Raw genomic sequence first — 24,227 nt, 5'->3', positions numbered from 1 at the left:
ATCTCAAGGCTCTCTGCAAGAAATAAATGGGCCTATTTTCAGAATTAAAGTTTGGGATTTGAAATACAGAGATCCCTAAAATTCAGGGTAGTCTTCCAGCTGCAAACTGCACAGGCCACAATGTGGCCCATGTAAGCAGCGAGGATGAAGAACAAAACTGAAGTGATTACATTCTGTCCCACAGCCTATAGAACCCACTTGCCAAACAAAACTGTTCTAAGAACTCTTGAAAAAGCTGAATATACAGAAAGCACAAGCCTATATCTTACCCTTCTCTATATTTTCCTTAGAACAGTGTTACAGTTTCTCACTTTGAAAGTGGTCATCTACATCTGCTTGCATTTCAGTGTCAGTGCTGTGAAATGTCCCTTTCCCACCTCACATCAAAGCAGAAGACAAAATAAAGGGTGACAGTTACAAACAACCTTACTGCATGGCAATATAATAGTGTGTTTTATTCCTTACTTTCCCTTAAAGAATCTCCAGCATGCTGAAGCTATCATTAAATGTATATTTAATAACCAAGAGAGATAAAATTAGCTTTATAGCCTTCAAACCCAGCCAGATGAAGAAGCTTCCTCGTTTGATAATGGGTCATCCGCCCAATGGACAGATACAGTCTCACAAAAAGATGTTTAGCTTCAGAAATCCCCTATGTAAAGGCCACAGTAAGACACACTAGACCTCATTTAAAAAATATTAGATGCCAAAATCCAACTTGGGTGAAGAAAACAGGGAAAAATTATTTTAGCAAATGGAGACAGATACCCTAGGTAAAAAGGTAACATCTCATACAATGAGTGTGGGATAGGTTTCTTATCCAGGGATGAATTGCCATGGGCTGCACATCACGTATAGTAACTTTTTTCACCTGCATCTAAGTTCAGAATAAGTAAATCTAGACATGACAGGTACAATGCCTCTTTTCAATGGGGATTCTTTCCACAATTTTCTTTGTTTTTAATAACCCTGGATTTAATTATAACTCATGATACTTAATGCTTTTTTTTTCACTCTTCTATGCAGAAAAGTTTCTGTAAATTTCAGGTTCCTACCACCCTCTAATCTCATCAGCAAAATTTACGTAAAGCAGTTTTCTCAAAGAATTAACAATTAGCCAAATGACTGCAAACAAAAGATAATGAAACGTGGCAACACATAAAAAGGTGGCATCTAAAGAAGTGCTAAAGGGCTGGGTTCTGGTTTTCTTTTTTTTTTAATTCATAGTCTCAAAGAGAGAACAATCAATTCGATAACATGAAAACAATGGAGAAGATAAAAAATGGACAAAAAAAAAGTAATATGTAAGTCTCTAGGGAATTAGCAATGCTGAGGAAAACACACATTCGGAAAAATTCAATGGAGAAATCATTTGCATAGAGCTAGAGACTGAGTAAAGTCTAGGAAGCAATAAACCTGAACATATTTGGAGTATACAACAGTACGCCTTCCACTGTCATCATTTCTACCTCTCTACAGGCATCTATGTAAGCTTAACTAGTGACAGTTTTTCTTAATGCAGTGGAAAAATGTTTTTTTCTCAACAAATATCAAATGATAGCAGGTAAAAGTGATAGCAAACATCAGGTTAGGTATGTTCCAGATACATATGAAAGACTGGGTCATATAATTCCGTGTTCCACAGAGCTCATACAAAAAAGCATGATGGCATTTCAGGTAATCTAAGAATAGTCATGAGATTTTTTTTTTTTTTTCTTTTAATTATGACAAAACATAGACATGACCACAGAGTGCAAATAGGGATGGATATAAATATTGAGGACAGAGACAAATCATCCGAGGGTCATGAAAGCAGTTCACAAAAGAAGCAAAGAATGAACTCTGAAAACGAATTCTGGAGGGGAAATCAGAATAAATTTGCTAGTAGCATGTGATGCACTGACTGTGGAATGTTCCTCTAAAAGCAGTACCCATTCACAAGCCATTTGGCATGGATATTTAAAATGTGCAAAGACAAAACTTTACAGAGCCTACAACACAGACCAATAGCTCTTAGGTGGAGATGTGGAGGAGAGATGGAGAGAGTGCATGAAATCAGAGAAATGGAAACAAAGATCTCATGAAATAAAGACACCGGTTTAGTTCCAAAACAGGGGACAGAACTAAGCCTATTCTTGAAGACTGATGGGGAAGAAGCATGAGACACTTTTATTTATGCAGTAGGCTCTACTGTTACTCACCATTTTTACAGTACATGAACAGTTTGAAGGTTTTTCTACAGTCTTTTCTGAAATAGCAGGCATTGGTCACAGCAAGACACAGAAAACAAAGTACATGGAACATTCTGCCACAGGCACGGCAAATTCTACTGTCCATTACTGCAATGAAATTAGTGTAATAAGACTGGTTTCACCTAAAACAAGAATAAACACAACTTACTGGAACTCTACCATTGTGTTTTAAGCTTCCAAATATTTAATCCATGCTGCTGTTCTCTCATCAGGCAGAGCATCTAACAAAATAAGACCACCTTCCCCCCAGTTTTCTTATGCAGCAGTCTGTGAGTAATGCCTAATGCAAATAGACAAGCACTGCTGTGGCAGTAAAAGTGTCAAGATTAAGGACCTGCTAAAGAAGGCACCACATACATGACCAGTAACGCAGCACAGTTTGAAATAAAAGTAGTATCATTAAGAGATTTTCTTTCTATAGTATCAAAACTTGGATATATACATCTACTTATTTTCATCATGCAGAGCACACTGATTTTGGGGACAGTCACAAAGGCATCTCTTCTAGCAAATTCTACTCACAAAAAACAAGCCATTCAAAAATGTTAATTTATAAAGAACATATCCAATATAAAGATAGCATTCATTATTACTTTAATAACTTTCAAAGAAAGAGTTGTTCTTTCCTTTTGTATTCTTCAGCATGTTGGAATAGTAATTTTCATTTTTACACGCAGCGACAGCACTATCAGATAATGAAGATAGGCATATGTAGACTGAAATATATGATTTAGTCATTAAGGTACATTTAAAAGGAAAAATCAACAAAATGTTAACTGGTGGAGACAGAAGAAACATGCTAATGCTTTGCTTTAGCTGGAGACAAGAAAGAATAAACAGCCAATCACAGTCAAGTACCTATTTTTTCTAGACATTTGATATTGTATTTACGTGTACATATGACCACAGAGGGGAGCATTGCCATTGTTCTATCCCAAGGGAGCAGGCAAATATTAAGTACCTCTCCATCTCCCTGCAGAACATCTCTCCATGTTTCCTTGCAACAGAACAGTTTAACAGATTGGTTTTTGTGAGCTGTTCATTCCCACATTAAAAAGCAGAAACTTCATACTAGTAGTATAAATTACTTTGTTAAATAAGAAGGGAAAATATAACTCATGGTCTCCTTCAGGATATCACAACCATTTATCACATTTTAATCAATACAAATTAACTCAATTCTTATCCAAAGACTTTGTCCAGTTAATGGATACCAGGAAAGGAAATTAATCTACCATTTTGAAATGATACTCAGATTAACAATATGGATGCCCATGTAAAATCAATGTCTTAGAGAATTCTCATGGTAGGAAAATATGTATTCCTACTGTTGTGGGGGCTTGAAGCACATGCAGGCTTCCTTTGCCTCACACCTTCTCATAACTTTAGTGTGCAAAGTTGACAAGAATCCACTCAAGTACCAATACTTACAGGCTGATTGACAGCATGTAGCAGTCCTGAAGTCAAACACAAAGTAATTATTCAGAAAGTTTAAAAGGCAGAAAAATCCATATTCTCTTGGTAAAATAGGAAAAGTCTGTCTCTTAGAATGAAATTACACCAAGTACTTTTTGTATATGAGGTCAGGTGCAGGTAACACCCTCTATAAGGCAACTCCATGTGGCAGATACATGTAAATACACCAGACAGAAACAAAAATTAAAGTTTTGATGTGAATTTCTACTGTAATCTCAAAGCATATAATCTTTCAACCATACCACAGCAGCAGCACAAGTAAATGCCCCAGCTATTACATGCTCAGATTGAAGTGTAGCTCTTCCTTGATAACACATTATGTAAAATGGGTACAGTAATCAACTCTGCTGCTGCTGCAGTGTATTCAGACATATCTGCTTAATTGTCCACACTTTTACTACATTTCACTCCTTTAGCTCTGCAGAGGAAACGTGCTAAGAAATACTAAGTGATGGCATAGCTCTCATCACCTTCAACAGTGCAAGAATTACTTCCTTACTTCTTCATGAGTGCTGGTTATCTGGTAAGATCTAAATGTTACAGATAAACCTATGGAGAAACACCCAATAACCCTGAAACAGAGATCAAGAAAGTTTCCATTAAATGCTAGTAGGACCAAAAGTGACAAATGCAGAAAGAGAAACCATATTAATATATCTGTGGAAGAGACAGATACCAGAGAACTGAGAAATGACAGCAGAAAGAAAAAAGGCATTTGAAAAATGTTTCATGCTTCCAGAGAGGATACAGGCTTGAAGGGTATTGGCAGAAAGGAAGAAAAGAGAAAATAAGTCTGTACTGAGCTTTTAATCTTTCCTTAATTGTACTGAGAGTCTCCAGCATAATCCCCAGAGAGAATTAAGCATAAAAGACTAAGTTGCTCAAACAAGTTCCTTTATAACAAGCCCTTTCAGAACAGCATGACTTCTTTGAAGGACTCAGTCTCTGAAAGATTAGGTCACACAAAAATCATATTTCAATGCATATTTTTATTACGCTAAAACAAAATTGTACCTAATTCCACTAACCTGCACTCAGGAATATGTGGATAGGGTTCTGTGGGAGTTAACAGAATAGAGTTTGTCTATTTTGCTTAATACTTCAAGAAAATGGTTTGCACTGGTAGTCAGAAAAGGTATTTTGCAAAGGTCAAGAGAGTGGTGGTAAGCAAAATTAAATAGAAATTACTCAGGAAATGGTCAGAGGTTAAAATGTCAGCAAGTTGAACTATATCAGTAAGCACCAGATGCAGGATAGCAAGGCTTCACTTTAAATGGTTATTATTTATCACCCTCAAATAACTGTTATATAAGCCTGGCTTAAAGCTATGTACAGCAACTAGAGAGAAAAGAGTATTTTATCAATGTAATTTGAAATCAACAAATAAAGTTCATTTGGAAGGTATTTAGTGTGTAAACTGTTATTTGTGAGTTTCAGCTTTCTTTCAACTTCTTCACTTGGGATTTAACTGAGAAAGTATTATAAGCACAGTTCAGAGGAAATACACACTAATGGTCGTATCTAATCAGGCATGGGATAAAGGATAAAGAAACTGAGCCTTAAGCACTACACAGACTGATGGTATGAATTCATGTATTTCAATAACAGCCTGTAACAGAAATACTAGAAGAAAACTCAAATTTTGTGAACACCCAATTCATGACATAGTTCAAAAATACATGGTACATGTGCCTTAAAAGGCAACACATGTTATGTGGTGTTCTTCAGTATTTGTGGCATAAACAACTATTCACCAAAAGAAAAATACTTATCCATAAACAGACTTGCTTCCATAAATCCCCTTGAGATTTAAACAATTCTGAGGGCCAGCATGCCTTTTCACATTCCCAGTGAACAGATTTCTAGGAATTTTGTAGCTCAATGAACTAATGGAATTTGAGCAATACCCACTAACCCTGAGAACCGTAACTGTTGGAGTCTTATCACTCAGATTGGAATGAGGATTGATTCAAGAGCAAGCACATGGATTATTTGGGTTTCTCTAAATCTCTTTCTTTTCTTGATTATTAGGGACTGGCCATAATCAGCACAGCCCTGTCATTCTTATTCTCTGCCACAGGAGAGAGAGTCCATATTTAGGTCCTAATTTTCTATATCTTCCTTTTTAAGTGTACCTCAGGATGATTTCCCTCAGTACAAGTACTGGGCTGACCATTGTGTTAAGCGCCCCTGAACTATTTAGCCACAAAATTATTTCAGTGATTCCAGCCTCTTGCTCTCACATTGTATCAGCTGTGTCAGTGGGTAGAAACTGTTACAGAAGGGATAAGGCTAAAGAGAATTGAACCCTACTGCCACCAGCCTGTGCTGCTTATTATACAAGGAGAACAAACAATTAGTAAATACCTGGGTGGAAATCTCACAATGCTCATTGATTTCAATATGGTAGTGATTCACCATGGATGAAAAGTGGAGAGGAACCAGGCTAAGGTTTATAAATCACTGAGCTCCGATTATGACCAGGAAAAGATATCTATGAGAACTGTACTATCTAATGCAAGCAAAGAACACTCTTCTTTTGAACCCATTTATTAATCCATATGCCTAAACAATTCATAATGTCTGAGGTTTAGCTTCTTTTAAGTAGCTGAATGCCCATTCAAAGGGGTACTTACTAAGAATAGAAGAATTTACATGCCACTAAATCGGACCTGTATGTTTCATTACTCTTGCTACATGAAAGTAAAAATATTTTTTAAATGTTCACAAAATATTTTATAACTTCACCAGATTATGGGAATAAAAAGGAATAATACTGTGATACAACAGCTTGTATTAATCTGTTTAAGATCATCCACTGTCACAAAACTCATTGTCAAAGATCTCTAAATTTTTTTAATGCTGACAGGTTTAAGCTAATGGATTTTTAAAATGTCAATATTAAAATATATCCATAGATCCAAGAAATGGTATCAGATAATTTGCCTCACCTATTATATAGTACAAGCAGGAAGCATCCACTGAATGCGGAATGCAAGCACACACTCTCTATGCCGACGCCTTGGAGGAACACACCACTTGTATCAACTGCTGTAAAGCAACAAAGAACTCAAGGTTCTATTTTTCTGCATAACCTAGAGACAAACAGTAATAATAGACAAACCTCTAGTGTAAGGAAGAAAAAGTACAACTCATATGAAAAGAGACAAAGGACTGAGATGATAACACCAACCAGAAGATCAGAAAGGGTCCACCTCTGAAATAACCCATACAAATACAAGCCCACAGGTAAGGATGGTCTGTGTTAAATCCAGAAGTTGAGAAGTGTAAGCAAAGTCCTATGCAGCTGATCACTTTGGTATCCACTTCAAGGCAGGAAAGAACACTGCTAACCACGAACAGCAAGAACCAAAGCTCCAGGCAATCTGACACAGAAATTCAGCAAAACAAATCTATATTTGCCTTATAGCATATACACACACAATACATATTAGATACACAGCAGATTATGTATGCATGCGTATCTGAAAAAACATAATTCTGTTAGGCTTTTTATTCTTTCTGTGACAGAGGAGAATGAGATCCATATTTGATAGTAAAAAGTATGTCTGGGAAAAAAGCCAGAATCTATTTTATAAGCTTCAAATGTTATGGTTCTTCTGAAAGACATTTTTACTTAATAAAAATGAACTAATGAAAGAGCAGAAGTTTCTTTCCTGAAGTAATATTCATAGCCTCCCAGTTGTGTTTTGGAATACATGTTTTTGCCATTTAGCACATCATGCTTAGAGATACCACATTTCATAATACAATCTGCTGAGGATGAAAAGCATTTTCTTTGCTAATAAAAAAGCTGGTTATAGAAAGTGCAAGTTTGGCAGTAAAGCTTCCAAGAAAAATTGCAGCCTGAAAAACATCTGCAGACGTTAAGTGTATACATTTCAGTTTGTCAGATGTTCTTCTGTAATTTAAATATTTTAAGAATCAACCAAAATACTTTTTTTTCCCCTGGAAATTGGATGAACTCATATTTTTCAACTTTACCTCTAACCATGATAAAATTTCAGAAAACCAATAAAGGCATTACTTAACGGGGAGACTGACAAGCTTTATGGATGTTTCAACTCTTTTTTATCCAAGAAACAACCTCCAATAAATCAAGCTTCCTGCAATATTATTTAAGACCTTTTGAAGCGCTAATGAACATATAAACATTTATACTGACTGCAAATAGGAACGGCAATATGTTTTTGCACAGTGTCTGGCATAACAGGATTCAACAGGGGGTTCAAGGATATGGTCATAATTACAGGGATACAGAATAGCACCTAAGAGAAATGACAAGGTCGGATGGCTTAAGAGAAGTCACATCTACACAGTCCTATTCCACCTCTGCACGGTGACCAGTGACAGTCACAAAATACTGCTTTTGAAACAGATTCAGAATAAATCAGGAGACTGAGATGCAAATCAATTGTAGGGATGACACACCAGATGCAAGTTTGTTGCAGAGAGACATGAGGAAGGATCAAGGCCTTTTCAATCAGCTTGCTATTTTTCAATATTTTCAGTTGCTTAAGAGGTGTCTGAAGCGCCAGTGACTGCCACCTTAAACCAAGGATAACAACAAAGAAAGGGACACTCTGTTAAAACTAACTGGATCTTCTCCAAGAATTCTGCCTCACTGACAATACTGAATATCACAATAATGGCACTGTAAATAATCTGAAACAGAGCAGACAATTATCGATTATGAATTTTTCAAGTTGCAACGCCATTATTTAGCAAAGGATTTATCACAGCAAGACTCTACCAAAACAATTGTATGCTTTCATCAGTACCTATCATGCCAAGAGAAATGCTCTATTGCTGAAGTGAAAAATCTTGCTCCTAGATCAGCTTTTCTGCTGCCAAAGGCCAGGGAGGTTACCTTATGAGATAGACTGTCATAAACAGTGTTCACAAAATCTGCATCTATTCTTAAAATAAGAAGTGATTAATACAACCAAATGAAACCAGCAGTCACTGCTACGCTGACAAACATGGCTAGCTCTGATGTATGTTTGGCTACCAAGGGTTAAATGCTGTGTCATGCTCATTTAAATCTGCTCTACCAGGCAAAGCATCACTCGTTAAAATTAGAAATGTCTGACAAAGCAGAACAAGAGGAAGAAAAATCTAAAAGCATATTATGAAGATGATCAAAACCAATGTAACAGCAGTACTAAAGGCCAGAATCTGCTCCCATCTAGCTACTTATGTATTAAGTCAGTTGTGTTGTATTTACTTGAAATTCTGTTTGATTCATACCAGCAAAACTGGGAGGACTATCTGGCACTTTTGCTTGGTATAATAACAGCTCTGGAATCTTTCCCTGCTACTCACTTGCATGCTTTCCCAGTATTAACACAAGATATGAAGGTGGGATATTAGCCATTTTCACAGCTTTGCTCACATCTAGCCAATTCTGTGTTTATTGTCATATTCTAAATGTGGGCACAGGGATTTTTTTATACTCCTCCCGCTTCCATGTGTTCCTACAGGAAAAAAAAAAAATCTTGCTTATCATCACTTCATTTTTCAGGGTCTCTCACACTAGCTCTGTATCTTTGCATAAAAATTTGTATTTGTCATCAGCTGAGATTTACAGACAACATAAGGCAACAGATTCCACACACTTGGGTCCTTCTAATGCCTTAAATTTTAGCTTTTATATTTTTCAGATCAGTACTGCTTTAGTGTATAACTCTAAAACTCCACAGACTGTCAGCTGCTGTTCTCCCATTTTATTCAGACAAAACCATTTCTCTCTAGGCCTGAAACTCAAGGACACCTCACTTTCCCAGGTGCTAAAAAATAGTGAAACGGGGGGCAAACTGGGGGAATGTGACTCCATTACCTCAAAGCTGTAATTGGACAATTAACTTCTGATATGCAAATAGACCAAACTTATATCTGTCCAAAAAACCTGTGATGGTCATCCATCTTGGGTGTAGTCTCTGCAAGAGACTCCTGTACTGCCCAAGGTGTACCCTTTGAAGGCTTTTCAGTAAATATTTACCTTTATCCTTTAACTCTGTCTAGCCTCTGTTCTAGGTAGCCTCTCCAGGCATCATTTCTATGTCGCTCTTCTGTGTTGTGTTGTATTCTGTATCTAATAACACGGAATAATTCTCCCTTATTCTGACAAGATGGCTATTTGGGTCATTGGTGAACACAGTATTCCAGGTACACTGAATATGCAGGCTACCACAATTTGATCACTTTTACATTTCTCAAATAAATTCCCATTAGAGAGACAAATCATCAAGGAATCATTTGAGCAGTCAATGGGGAGAGTGACATCAAGCGGGTAAAGACAGCCGAGTGTTCCATGACCGCCTTTTTATACTTTTGTGGGTCTCCAAGCACTTCACTATTTTAAATCACATGATCACCCATCCTGCAAAGCTAAATATTCTGTATTTTATTAACTGCAGTTTTATACCTCTACTATGTTTGCCTATGGGAAATCAGTAAATCAGGGCAGAGACTTCTGCAATTGATTACTGGGCAATAAACGGGCAGAGTGGTACACTATAAATCAAGATGATAGTTTAGGGGCTGGACATTAATCTGATTTTTTCTTTAATTCCCCCCTTCCAATATTTCATTTCTCAGATCAAATTTAATATCTCACTCAAATGAACTGGAAAGAATTTCTGGTATGGAATACTCATTGGTAAAAAGGTATATTAGAAAGTACTGACATTTACGTGAGATTCCTAATACTCCTTAAACATGCTAAAGTGTTCAGGAGCCTGCTAGAGAAAGAAGCAAGAACGTTCTCATGCAATAATGCAACATGTATTCTCCAACAGCCTAAGGCAAGGAAAAGGCTGCCTCTCTGAAATGCTGCCTACTGCATTACACTGCAAAACACCACACAAGATGCAGTAACATTCTTTGATAAACAATGCACTTACAATATGACCAAATGGATAAAAACAAAATCCTTCCATATTTATTTTCATTCATGTATTTTTACAGTGCCTTCGTAATTCCCCTACTGCCATAATCCCAGGACATAAAATGAAGCATAAAATAACATTATACCTTGATATAAGAGGTGTGATTAGATATACCTTAAAGCATCAAACTGATATTCCATACAAATATACGGAGAGCTGTGGTCCCAATTCTGATGAATTCAAGCCTTATTCAGAGATCTCACAGAACAGTGCTACAACCCCCCCTTCCATACATGTACTTCCTACATGGCATTCCAATGAAACAGTGTGTAAAACTTCTGTTCTGACAGATCTGGTTCGAAACTAGTTCATTAAAACCTAGTGCTCACAGTGCTCAGAAAATGGAGTAAGAAAGCTGCTTCTCCCAAAGCTATCATTACAGACCAGTTCAGTCTGCTGAGGGCTACTGAATTAACAGCAGATGGGCAGAAGCAGGAAGCAAGTTACACTATAGTTTATCAGTTTACAAGATGTGTAAGTGCTGCTGAATAGGAATTAAAAAAAAAAAATAAATTCTGACCTTACAGGGGCCAAGTCGCCCTCTCTCCAAAGTCACTGCATAACGAAGTAATAGCTGTTCTTCATTTACTCAAGTGTTTCTCAAGGCATGTTCAGTAACTTCTAACACAGTCTTATCCACACAAAAGGAAATTGGTTATTTGTATGTTATCCAAGGAAGGCTGAGTAATACACTGTGGTAGGAAAGACCTCTAAAAATAAGTCACCTCTCAGCAGATTCACTCCCTTCCTGTCTGGGTTTGAATCAGCTTGCAACTGCATGAAAGGACAAAGCTTGAGGATGAACTATGGAGAACTTCTGAAATGATCACACTGCTCAAATGCATTCATTTCCCTCCTGTTTAGAAGAATCCAGTTATTAGGGGTGGAGCAAGGTAGTGACCCAACAGGATGTGCGTGACCAGAGCTTCTCATGAGTTTGTTCTGCTTTCATGTTTATTTTTGGATGTATTTTCCTTTGTGCTTTGAAGCAGGTTTTTTTGGGCAAGGTAGCTAGCACCATGATCATTTACACATGCTAAGAAAGCAAGCCCTCATCAACACAAATAGTATTTTTTCCTACAAATTCATAGAGTATCTTGGAAATCTACAGTGTTGTAACAGTAATGAGTTACTTTTTTTATGTTTTTATGTTTGTTAGTGCTCTTCAGACACCAAAGCCAGCTGCACAAAGGAACATCCCTGTGATTCCCACAACCTTTAAGTTCTTCATCAGGGAACAGTGTTCAGTTGTGTGAGATTTCATCATCTTTAATCTGCTGTAACAACGTTGATCGACAATGAATCTCCAAGGATGAGTAAGCAGAGAAGACCAGCAGATGTTCCCAACAGGATGCTACTTCCACAGACACAGTCATTAGAGAAAAGACTGGCCCATTTTAACTGGTAATTGTTGTTATCAGGACAGTGCCGTTTGTTTTGACCAGCATCTCCTGATTGATAGAAATGAAGGTCACAGAAAATCTTTCTGTACTTAAAGGGCTGAATAAATATGGGGCTGCATGTTTTACAGAAGGCATCTTACTGTATTTTTGATAAAGAATATCCTATCTTTTCCTCAAATCATACTTCAATTGATAAAACTGACAGACTAATACTGATTAAAAAAAGGAAGAAGTCAGCTTCGGAGTAGCTATCTCTTTCTTTCAGGTATAGACCCAACTACAATAATACTCATAGAAATTAATACCTTTGCTGTATATTGTTTGTTAAACACATCAATAAAACACATCTAATCTGGGAGACATTCTACCCATGTAATTGCTTCTTAAAGCCATACAGATAATACAGGATAAGCTACTTTTCAATTTAAGCAAAACTCCGAAAAGTCTGGAAATTCACAGTATGAAGTTTCAGAGATTCCAAAAATTCTTTCTAAACTTAGAAATAATTAAAATAGATAATCTTTCTCTCAAAATCTAGTTTCAGGATATATACTAAAAGTTTCATAAGTAGCATGATGGATATGTATTTGTCTTTCAAAGAACTCTATAGATTTTGAGGTATAAAAATATTTGTGGCAAACATGAAGTTCATCAGTAAGCTTCAGTATTAACAAATTTTTGTGTTAAGAAGGATACTTCATAGCTTTTAGTCCTAGCATTTCAGATTAGTTGCACAGTAAATTAAAGTCAATACTGAATCAATTTCTGTTGGTTCATTTTCCAAGATTACATTCACAATCTAAAAATAAGAAAAAATATTTTAAATTGCAGGTTTGGATTTTCTTTCCTCTATAAAAAAATTCCTTATTTGGTTAACAGAGTTTTGATTTTTTTCTTTCCCTCAAAATAAGGAAATAAAGTAAATTTCCCCCAAAATTAATTTATTGGGGAAAAACAAACAAATGAAAAAATAACATATATTGTAATTTTGCACTTCTATTATTAATCATAAAAATTCTACATACATAAAATCAGTAACTATTTTAAGAACACTAACCCTACAATTTATTTAGGTTGTTCTTATACTATAGTATTACATTATTTTGGAATTATTCAACATTTTTTTCCTGGATAAACAACTTCTTTCATGAATTAAATTCTCATTATGTGGAGAGTTGAAATTTGCCCACAGTAGATTTTAGCTTTTACAATATCTGGCCTGTAATGAACTAACGTTGTTGCCTTTCCCCATTTTTCCATGGTACTATATGTACTAAATACCTGTAATCCACTCTTGACTTTGTGTGGGTTTTCATTAAACACAATTAAAATCTGAATGACACATAACAATAACAGTTTCCTCATACAGACTTTGTCACAGTGAAGATATATGAACCTTAAGATAAGGCAGAAAGAACAATGCAGCATCCAAAACATAAAAAGTCTCCCTTCAGGAAAGTATTTATTTTTCTTCAGTTAACAGTAATATTAATAACAATATACTGCTGCTGCCATTGCTAGTATATTTTGGAAAAATTTTCTTACATAATTTTCTATTTTTCTATTTTAAACATTCTCTATCACATGTTAGCTGCAGTTTATGTAGACTCTGGGATTAGCAGGTTGCAAGGAAATAAATATTACCTTGGAAAAAAGAACAACTTTACTGTATCTGAGACCAACCAGCAAAACTGTATTTCATTGAATAATTTTCCACTCAATGACAGCACAGGGATAACCTCTTTGAAAGAAAGCACACCAAAATATACGAGAAATTCACTGTAAAATGGCACAAAAGGCAAAGACGCCCCACGATCTAAACTGTGGTCTATGACTGACACCTGCAGCATTTGTGATGTGTTCCACTGACTGATTTCATAAATGCTGCAACGCACAAGGTGTGTGCTAAAGCTGCCTATGATCATTCCAGTACTTCTAACACACACCACCATCCCCAAAAGCATCTATCATCAAAAAACTCAGCAAAATCATCGAAAGTGCCAGAAACGAAATTGTATTAGTGATTAAAGAGCAAATGATGTTGAAATTTTTGTTTTAAAACAAGTTTAAATATAAGATTAAAAAAATTTTAAAAGGGAACCTGCACACCTCCAATAATCCTGATAAGAGAACAACAATCTCTAAACGCTTAGCATGGGAGAAGTGACTGTGCTTATGCCAATTAGAGGAGAATTTTTAAAAAAATGTTACCAGAGAAACCTAAAATTGGATTTATTCCACCCATCATTATCTTGTAAAGCACCATCTACATTATCAAATTTCTGACTACAGGCAAGTGCTGCATATGTGAAAACAGATGAGACCACTGGCATATTTAATCTTTTCATGCCAAGGCCTAAAACTACAATGCAGCTGCTGTAGCAAAAAAAAAAAATTGTGAACTGCAAAAGTAGATTGCCTTGTCAAATTCTTCACATTTGCCCCAAAACTTCAGTAGCATTTTAATTTAGCTGTAGAACTCGCCAAACAACAGTACAAATACTGGCTATGCAATTCAAAGAATGATATCTGACATTGTCAGGCCATTCAATGGCATGCACGTTTCACTCACACAGTGGTCTTTCATGCCTTGGTCATGCTGCACCATTAACTAGGTAACATAACATAGGCAGGTGATTAAAGTGCCGTTTTCTCCAGTGGATTTGAATTTTTTCCTGATATTGACTTTAGAACTGCTTTAGGACAATTATTTGGAGTATAACACTGCTCTTTCTCAGGAAAAGAGAGAAAAAGAAAAAGAATCCATCTGTCTGCAGCTAGAAACTGAACTAAAATGTTAGAACCAGCACCTATTTCTTAAATATAGTTAGTGACCCTAGACCTGCAACTTCAGGACACTGTCACACCACCTGGCAGCTCGGCACAACACCTACACTTGTACAGCCACCATTTCAAAGCAGCTGGCAGTACAAATTGGCAGTAGTGTAGGCCAGGCCAACAGGATGCCTTCCACTCCCACAACACTTTGCAAACCAAATGTAATGCTTGCAAAAATGCAGATTCAAGTTCAGTAACCTTCTGCAGCAACATGTCAAAGTCTTCTCTGCACGGATACCAATGGACACAGACTACAGAAAGAACCTCAGCAGTATGTTCTCCACAAAGGAAAGTTGTAAGGGAATTCACATGCAATCACTAAGTTAATTTTTAAGTGATCTTGATCCATCTGCAAATTCTAAACCCCTTAGAGCTGGTGATGAGACAGGAGTAAAGGAAAATAATTTAAAATTTCAGAGTATAATAAGAATAGATTCTCCCCATAAATGCTGATAATAAAAGTAAGTTTAAGGCTAAGAGAGCAACACCTGCAGTATACAAATAAATTCTACCAGAAATTTCACCTACATTATTTCATTACAAGAGGCTCACAAGAAATACAGGAGTATGTAATCATACATAATATGAAGCACAAAAGAGAAGTAAAAAATTACCTTTTTTTCCAAACTAATTAAAAAGAATTATACTTTGCTTATGGTATAAATGTATTCATACTATATTACAAATAATTCCAAGGTCACACCATATTTTTCTGCAAATAAATCTGAACTTACCTCCCAAAGTGCTTTGAAGTCCTTCTGCTCAATTCGAAGGAGCTCACTATGTTCCCTGGTAACAATGGTAGCATGGCGAGGAGTGTTATCCAAAATGGACTCTCCGAAAGCAGTTCCTATTCCAAGAGTGCATATTGTCACAGCATCCTTTGATTCAAAAAAAAACAAAACAAAACACCACATTAAAAATTTCAGGATTTGGAGAGTCTTTGTGTCATATTTTCTAATAGCACTGCCATGAGATTCTTCAGCAATCTGCTTAAAAAGAAAATTAATTTAACAGCGAATCAACTCGTGGCCCTTCTGTTGAAAATGCCAGCAAATCTTTCAATTGTTAAATGAATATTTGCCGATTAACTACCAGACCAAAAAAAAAAAAAAACCCACATAAATCAGGGATTTCAAGAAAACTATTAAAATTCAAACAACCTGGAAATATTGTATCCACGTACAGAGCAATAAGAAGGTCCCAAACAAGCAGCAAAGTCCACTTCAAAGGAGTCTATATGAGCACATGCCACCCTAAATGATGTGTAAATGAATCTCCCTTGGCCAGGAACTCCTCTGTAGTAGCTCCAATAAAAATTATGAGCTACTGCAGAGAAAAAAGTAGCCATTAAACAACTTACTGAATGAAGATTTTTAGATACATATTCTATTTTTAGCTCACAAGTTGCTTTGCTCCTCATGAAAGGCTTGAAGCTGAACACTCACATGTTTTTCTGAGATGGGCCTTATCTGACTGTCTGTTAGGTAATTAAAAAAATTAGCAACAGCTTAAAAAATTTAAAATCATACAAACTGTACTTAACAAAGGAAATCACATATGCACGCAGACAATTACACATAAACATATAAAAACTCATGCTAACTTTACTTGATACAACATAGAAGTATAGTTTAATTCTAAAATGTAGGATCCATGCAATGTCTACAAAAATCAAAGCAGAGACATTTGTTATCCTTGTGGGTGATAATCCAGAAGAGATGCATGAGTGTGTTTCAGCATCACCTTCTGTTTTTAGAATTTCACTGCTTTCCTTTCATGCATCTAATAAGTCATAACAGGCAAATTTTACTAAGATAAAGTTAGTAGCTTTGTAATTGCAATACAAAGACAAAACCCATAATAGTCCAGTTCCCTGAACCATAGCAAATTGCTCTTACACAGATGTTACCATATAAAATTGTGTGTTCAGGAAAACAAAATCAATTATGTCTCAGAGAAGATCTAGGAAGAATTTACCAACTGTCAGAAATAAATTTTCAAGGAAGGAAAGTAAGAACAGATTTTCTTTAAAAGAAAGAATATTTGGGAATGAACACCTAGGCGCCTAAATAGAAGTCTATACAAACAGACTATAAAACAGTTTATACACTGAAATCTGCCTCCCCAAGCTTACCAGTCAGAGCTGAAACACTATGCATGCTACAATACTCACAGTGCGGTTCAAAGGAGAACCCTAAAGAGTAATCTTTAATGACTGAACAGACATGAAAAGAAAAAGGATCAGTGTTGGTCAAGAAACTACTTTATAAGATAACTTCTGATGAGGCATTTGTTAAGCTTAAAAAATAAATTAACACTGTGGGGTGTTAGGTCAAGAGGCTGGAATGGTCCTATCTGCATTCATTAAAGCAAAGTCCAGGCTTCCATCAAGTTCTTTCAGATTTTTTTCCCCAGCCATCACAGTTCTCCATAGAAATGCAGTTTCCCAGCCAGCTGGGGTGCAGACCTATATGCCTTCTTCAAGGCTTCAGAGCCCCATTTTCTCGCTGCTCCTTGTTTATACATCTCCAGCCTCCTGGGGAATCAGCTGTGTTTCCTATTACACCTGTTAACCTTACACTCAAGAATCCCCTGCTGTTCAGTGAAGACTTCAGGAGGATTGCTGGCAGCTCAAAACTCAGTTTGCTGTTCCCCTCTGCAATCCCAGAAGCAGCAGGGGGTTCTAGTTCTAGTGGCCAGTAACCAGCTAACATACACACAGCTATTTAAAAGGCAGTATTAGAGACTTAGAAAGATGAGATCGCTTCCATTGCTATCTGCCCCCTGTACACACCATAAAGCAGTAGCATTCAAATCAGAGGCTGTTTGTGTATTCAGTTTCACTGACTCTTACTGCCACATGAGACACATGCAGGAATAGCATTCTTAAACCTTTCTCTCACCTCCTCATCAATCTAAAACATTACTGAATTTGCAAGACCGTTTTATGGACTGGATGAGAATCATAAACAAGGCCCTGTTTTATTCCCTCCCACACCATCTCAAGGATCATCCCATATCCTCCTCCTTGACTTGTGACCCCTTCTCTTTCTCAATGTGGCAAACAGGATTTTTGTAATGTGTGTAAAAGAAATCATGATGTCAGAAACAGAAATGAAGAAAACAGAGAAAAAAGTTACTAGTGCTAGGCTCAAAGGGATTGGGGATGTTTCTTTGAAATTTTAGTTTGTTCAACATTTTGAGTTTATAAGGGAGCTGATGTAGCTAGATGGTTTTTGATTTCATCATTCTCCTATACCTTGTATCTTTATCTCACCTCTGCATCTGTGTCTCTCTAGGACATCAAACCATCTCTGTGCTTAACTGGAGTTTTGCAAAAGCTAGCTTTTTGGGAAGTTTGCTTATTGTTATTTTGACACAGTTAAGGTTGTCCTCAGCAAAAAATTCCCTTTTATAACAGAGAAACCAAGGATATACATGGAACTAAATTATGAAGTGATTTTTCTGTTCCTTCACTTAAGTGCTTCAGCCATTCAGACAAGAAATCTTTATCAAACTATTTCTGACAATAACACAGAAATACCTTCCGAACACACTAAAACTGAAGTTTGCAAACATTATGTTAGGCCACCCTCTTTCCACAAGACAAGTTATTTGCTTAAAGGAGGAAATATGCTTCTACAAAAACTGTGAGCAGCTTCTCTCCTAGTACCTAACTAAAATATGAAGGGTTCAGATTAACTGTACTGTAATACCACAACATTCCTTATTTCCATACTTTTCTAACTGATCTTCTAAAGACTACCTGCAATATCTTGGATGCTTTCCTACATCACCTGGCAGAGGGAAGTGAAATAATTTTTCTATATTAACTTCCAATAAGCATAGCTCAAAACCAAAATTAGCACAACCTGAGCTAAGGAGGAGCTCAGCATGAGCCAACACACTCTGCTTCTCAGCTTACATCAGTTCAGCCAATCTCTGTTATAACGGGTAGAGCAGTTCCCATGCTCAAACTAAATAATTTAAAACCAGCTTAGGCATATTTATACTGCTAACTACAGTACAAACCTATGTCACAATTTCAAATAGGTTATCTCCAAAACACATAATGGCATTTATATGCCAAAAGCAGTATTGCAAGGACTACCCTGTTTCAATCCCTTTCCTTGATGCCACTTCATCTTATCACATATCTCATTCATCCTCAGTTTCAAAGAGCTGTGAAATTCTTCCATTTCTTACATGAATATCTGAACCTCTTTCTTCACAGTCATTCTTCTCAGCAACCTCACTAACTTATTTGACTTTTCATCTCCAGCCCTCTGGATCTTCTTACAGCTGACACTGCTGTACCATGCAAGTACTCACGGCTCCTCCTTTAAAGCTTTTCTAAAAAAGGCTAATTGTTTGTTAAGTCAATGTCCTATGTTCAGTTTGGTGTGTTTTTAAAAACCGACCTGCTTAAAAAACTCCACCACAACATAGGCAAGATAAGCTGGCAATAGGCCCCGGCACACACTAAGATTCAGCTGGCAAAACACAGCAAAACTGCAGATAAAATTGCTATTTGGTCTTCATCTTTATTCCCTTCACTCCTTCATAGCTTAACAGAAGAATCTTTAGTGTAAAAGGCTCTGAATCTAATTCAGAAGATCACAGTGTTGCAGAATCTGACAACAATGTAACACTGATGTTTTTTTCATAATGCATTTATTCCCAGCTTTATTCTGAAACATTGCCAACAGTTCATCTTCAAAACAGAGTTCAAAAATAAAACATACACATGGCAGTCAGCAGTGTTTTTAAGACAACACCAAACCAGGAATATCTCTAAGAGAAACTTCTATTACTAGAAGTTACTATTCCTAACATTAGGTAGGCAACAATGCCAAACAAAAACAAAATTCAGAATATGATCATAACTGAAACCTCTTTCTGATATATTCTACAGAGGCTGCATTTTCTGTTAATTTTGATGGCAACTTAACTATGTTTTTCTATGACTTTGCAGTATTTATCAGGGTGTTTGTTACAAAAAAATTGAGGCAAGACCAAAACAGTTCATTACAGTTACCTCTGGAATTCAGAGTGAGACGTTTTCACCTTCTGTCGCTTCTTGATTGTTGAATACCCAGAAAAAATCCATAAATAGCTTGCACAGACAGCAGACTCCACTCAGGATGCACTGGGTGAGTAATCCTGTCAAATCTCTGTAGCCATTCCAATGGCAAATGAAATTACCAGCATATTTACCACCTCAGTGGAAAAAAACTACCATTAACAGCGAATTTTTCTCTGGCCAAACTCTTTAAAATAGGTGTGTACTAAATAGCCGAATGCGATTTTCCAAGTATCTGTTTCAGCTCCGAGCACTGCCTGCACAGGGTTTGCTTTGTGTTCCAACGCTGCCCTCCCGTGACAGAACACAGCTTTGCAAGCAGAAAGGACTCTTCCAAAACACTAAGGAAGCTGGGCTTTATGAGGTCCTAAATATCTGGGTCTGTCTCTACTAAAGCCCTTGAAACAATAAATGTAATAGTTCCTTTCACTGTAATATCAAATAATAGCTAATATCAATATTTCTGTTTATACGAATTCTCAACTTGGTCCTAATCAGTATTACTAATATTTTCTGAGAGAAATCACAGGTATCTACACTAGTAAGCTGCTGTGCAGTGTGAATTAATACCTTGCTAGCTACACTGAAGTCTTGATCCATTAGTACATTAAGATTTAATTTCTGGTGCAAGACATGTTCCTACATGCCTCTGCAGGAACAAAGGCTATTAAGACATTTTTAGTAGGGACAAAGTGCACAACTTACTGCATTTCTAATGGGAGAAAGCTACCAATCACCAGTGGTGACTGCACAGAGAGGTAGCACACGGTAGATGTTACAAGGTGCATTAATTCCCAGGCTTGGTGAAATTTAAGTTTCCCAAGTAGACAGATAAACATCTAGGAAAAGTGAGATTCGCACATTTTTGATCAAGAAAATTGATTTTCTGCATTTACATTAACACTGCAGGTATCATCATATAATCGCTGGATAATTCAAGCTGCAAGAAAACTTGGGAGGTGTTCCATACTCCATCTAATGGAACAAATCAACACTCCAAAGAGATTCTTAATTTAACATCCAGATTATGCAGATGTATTATTTTCTGAGTAAAGAGCATTGATTCTTCACAACAATGTAGTGCCATCTTTTGGCAAATACCAGAAAATCCTGATTGCTTTAGACCGGCACAGAAAAGGATCTCCTAAGAGCCCAGTACTGCTCCAAATTGTGACAATACCAATGACAGCCAGGCCATGCCAAGAATTGCTCAGATTAAGCTAATTATACTCTCAATCAATCTCTACTTAGTACAGTGAAGAGGCTGTTAAAAATAATATGAAAGAATTTCCTTTTGCATCTATCATTCTACTGCAGGAAGCAGAAAGACGCAGCACTCATACACTGCCTTAACTTGCATTCTGACCCACTTTCAATGGGGATGCAAAGCTCAACAAAGTGACAAAAAAATCCAATTTCTGCTATGAGCAAAAAAATTTCTTCAATCAGCCAAACTTTGGGCAAAGAATACACCATTACCATCCCCTACACAAGCTATATTCAATCCAAGTGGGGAAAGTGGGTAGTGGTCTCTGTCAGGTCCTGGGTAGCTGTTCTACTCATGTGAGGGCACACTGAGTCCCCTATCAGAGGTACAACCCCACGCTGAGCTACATCACGGGACAATCACCTATCTCAAACACGGGAGCAGGGAATGGACAGGATGCCTTCCCAGAACACCACGCTCACAGCAGCAAGTGCACGACTTGTCAGCATGACATCAGACAATGTGGATGGGAGACTCTAGAAGTATCTCATCCTTTTGGATTCTTATTTACTCTAAATTTTATAAATCTAGAAGCACCAAGGTACTGAGAAACCTCTTTAAATTTGGGAAGAATTTTACCTGTTCTTCTACTTCTTAACACTGAATAGCTATTACCTATAGGCTTCTTGTCCAACGTGGCAGCAGTTCCAATAGTCTGCTACTACTACAATACTTCCCCATTTCTGCAGTAGAGACTGCATTATGCTGTTATTAGACTGCACTGTTAGTGGGTTCACTTTGAACTTGCTGAACAAGAACTGAATTAAAATATTTCTAAGGAATTAATTAACAATTCATTCTGATTCTCTAATCTTTAACACAACTGCAGTGGCACTACTTGAAAAGACAGAGGAGTCTTGTTTCACATTAAAATGTAGGCCATTTCCAGAGCATTACCTTCCTTAGGTGTTACCTTGGTTTTTCTGAGCCTTTTGATTTTCTTAAATGGAGTCAGATCTTTTTAGTTATTGTACAATATTAAGAGCAGTTTTCTACCTTTCTCACAGATGTAACATAAACAAATCCTTTGTTTTTCATTCTCTGTCCTTTGTTTGCATATTTCTAACCTGAAAACAATTGTAACTGACAATTGGTCTGGCCACTGAGGCTGAGGGGTGGAAACCCCAAAAAGGCAATCTTCTGCTAGACCTAGAAATGTATAAAAAGTAAAAAAATAAACAAAGGGGCTCTTCTTCTCTTGGCTCTCAGCTGTGAGCTGGGATCGGAAGGACCTCTGCGAAAATCTCTTGCCTGTGTGTGACTGCTTTGTGTGTCTCAGTGACACTTAGGCATGATTTACCTTCCTTAAACTAAGGACAACTGAGACTAAGAGACTCAGAGAAACATATACATCCTTGTGATATGACAAAATATCTGTACAGAATGTGTCATTATCTATCTCACCGTAAATGATATTCTTTCTTTGTACTACTGACAGGACGGTTGCAATGAAAAATCTATTTTACCTGGTGGTTGCTTGTATCAGACACCTTCACATCCAGTGATCCTGTCAGGACAGCATACCAATTTGTCCCAATATCACCCTGGCGGAATACTGGAAAGATGAAATCTTGTAAATAAGAGCTATCACTTTAAGTTTAGCAACAGTAATAAGCATTTTCTCTACGTATTACTGCAATTCTGCAGTCACTGCTGGCACTACACAATCTGCCATATGAGATTACTTACTTAATTACAGTAATATTTCCAATTACACTGAATTTAGTTTTATTTACTAAAATACACATATTGTAGTAAACTAGTCAATACACTATGGAAATAATCAAGTCACATAGAACTACTTCGCTTTTCTCCCCAGTTTGTTTCTTTTCTGCTGTTCTCTTAGTAAATTAACCAACCAAAGAAACAAAACAAACAAGGAAAAAGTTTTCTGAACAATGCTCCTTTGAAATTCATAATCTTCCAATGGGGACACAGCTACCAATGAATTCAGTAAGAATTCTGGCTGAACAGCAGTTGGAAGACTTTGATGCCCAGACATTCCAACTGCATGATTACAGAGTATCAAAATCCCTGCTACTCTAAGCAAACCCCAGTGCTACATGTCAGCTTTACCTGAGATGTTCCTGAGACTTTACTAATACCACGGGTTTTCATCAGCTATTCCCCTGGCACGCATGCCCATCACAGCACTACCACTTATTTCCATCTCAGCCTCACAGACCAAGCACAGGTGTCCACACATCTGGCCCATGGGCTGCCGGAGCAGGCACGGAGCTGTTGCACCCTGCAGCAATTTGCAGGTCTGGCTTGTGCTAGCCAGGGTGCCTGGAAACCACGCTATCAGTGATGTGCCTCGCTGATAAACCTTTGCCCCTGACAGCACAAAGCACCAGCAAAAGTGATCAATAATACATTTGCAGGGGAAGAATAAGGCTTAAGTCCAATGACTGGCTTGTAATCTTTCAACAGAACAGCGGTAGAGTCTTACATCCAACAGTATGCCTTGTTACCATAGGTTCACCACACACTGCATTCGTAGAGCAAGCAGCACTTCAGTCCTGCCTTGTTCTGTGACTGTGGCTGTAAACATTCCACTGATTCTGCTCTCATCAGTCTCCTAAAGACAATCTCAGCCTAACCCCCAAGTTTATCTACATAAAACACATCATCATATGAAGCTGTCTTACATGTGATTCCTTTTTCCAGATTTTCGTAATATCCACAGAGACATATCTGCTGGAGAAGGTTTGGATGAAATTTCTCAAAAGCTTTCACTTCTTTCAGTCGTGTGAATATTATATCTACATCTTCACTAGAACGTTCCAAAGGCCTGTAAGAAAACAAAAGACAACATATCAGAGAAACATCCCCACCTGCATGTGCTGAGCTTACAAATGTTTGCATTAAACATCACACCATAATATAAACAAATTAAAATGCACTTTACAACTACATAATGAAATCCTTCCA

The 24,227-nt window shown here is 37.0% G+C and overlaps 1 protein-coding gene across 3 annotated transcripts in view; it reads right to left on the bottom strand.

The window, feature by feature from the left end:
• Positions 1–24,227, bottom strand: part of RAPGEF4 (Rap guanine nucleotide exchange factor 4) — a 148,727-nt gene that overhangs the window by 113,060 nt on the left and 11,440 nt on the right. For 2 of the 3 annotated variants that reach the window (XM_040069376.2, XM_040069377.2), the window contains exons 2-4: positions 23,945–24,087; positions 22,760–22,848; positions 15,675–15,821 (exon numbers count right to left, since the gene is read on the bottom strand). In XM_040069376.2, coding sequence (XP_039925310.1) covers positions 15,675–15,821; positions 22,760–22,848; positions 23,945–24,087 — 379 coding nt within the window. Of the gene's footprint in view, positions 1–11,219; positions 12,086–15,674; positions 15,822–22,759; positions 22,849–23,944; positions 24,088–24,227 lie in introns of those variants that run through there. The other variant, XM_040069378.2, reaches the window with a different exon arrangement.

Source organism: Hirundo rustica, chromosome 7 (assembly GCF_015227805.2).
Source record: "Hirundo rustica isolate bHirRus1 chromosome 7, bHirRus1.pri.v3, whole genome shotgun sequence".
Taxonomy (NCBI): Eukaryota; Metazoa; Chordata; class Aves; order Passeriformes; family Hirundinidae; genus Hirundo; species Hirundo rustica.
The sequence above is the reverse complement of the archived record's forward strand: the minus strand, read 5'-3'. Positions and strand labels throughout refer to the sequence as shown.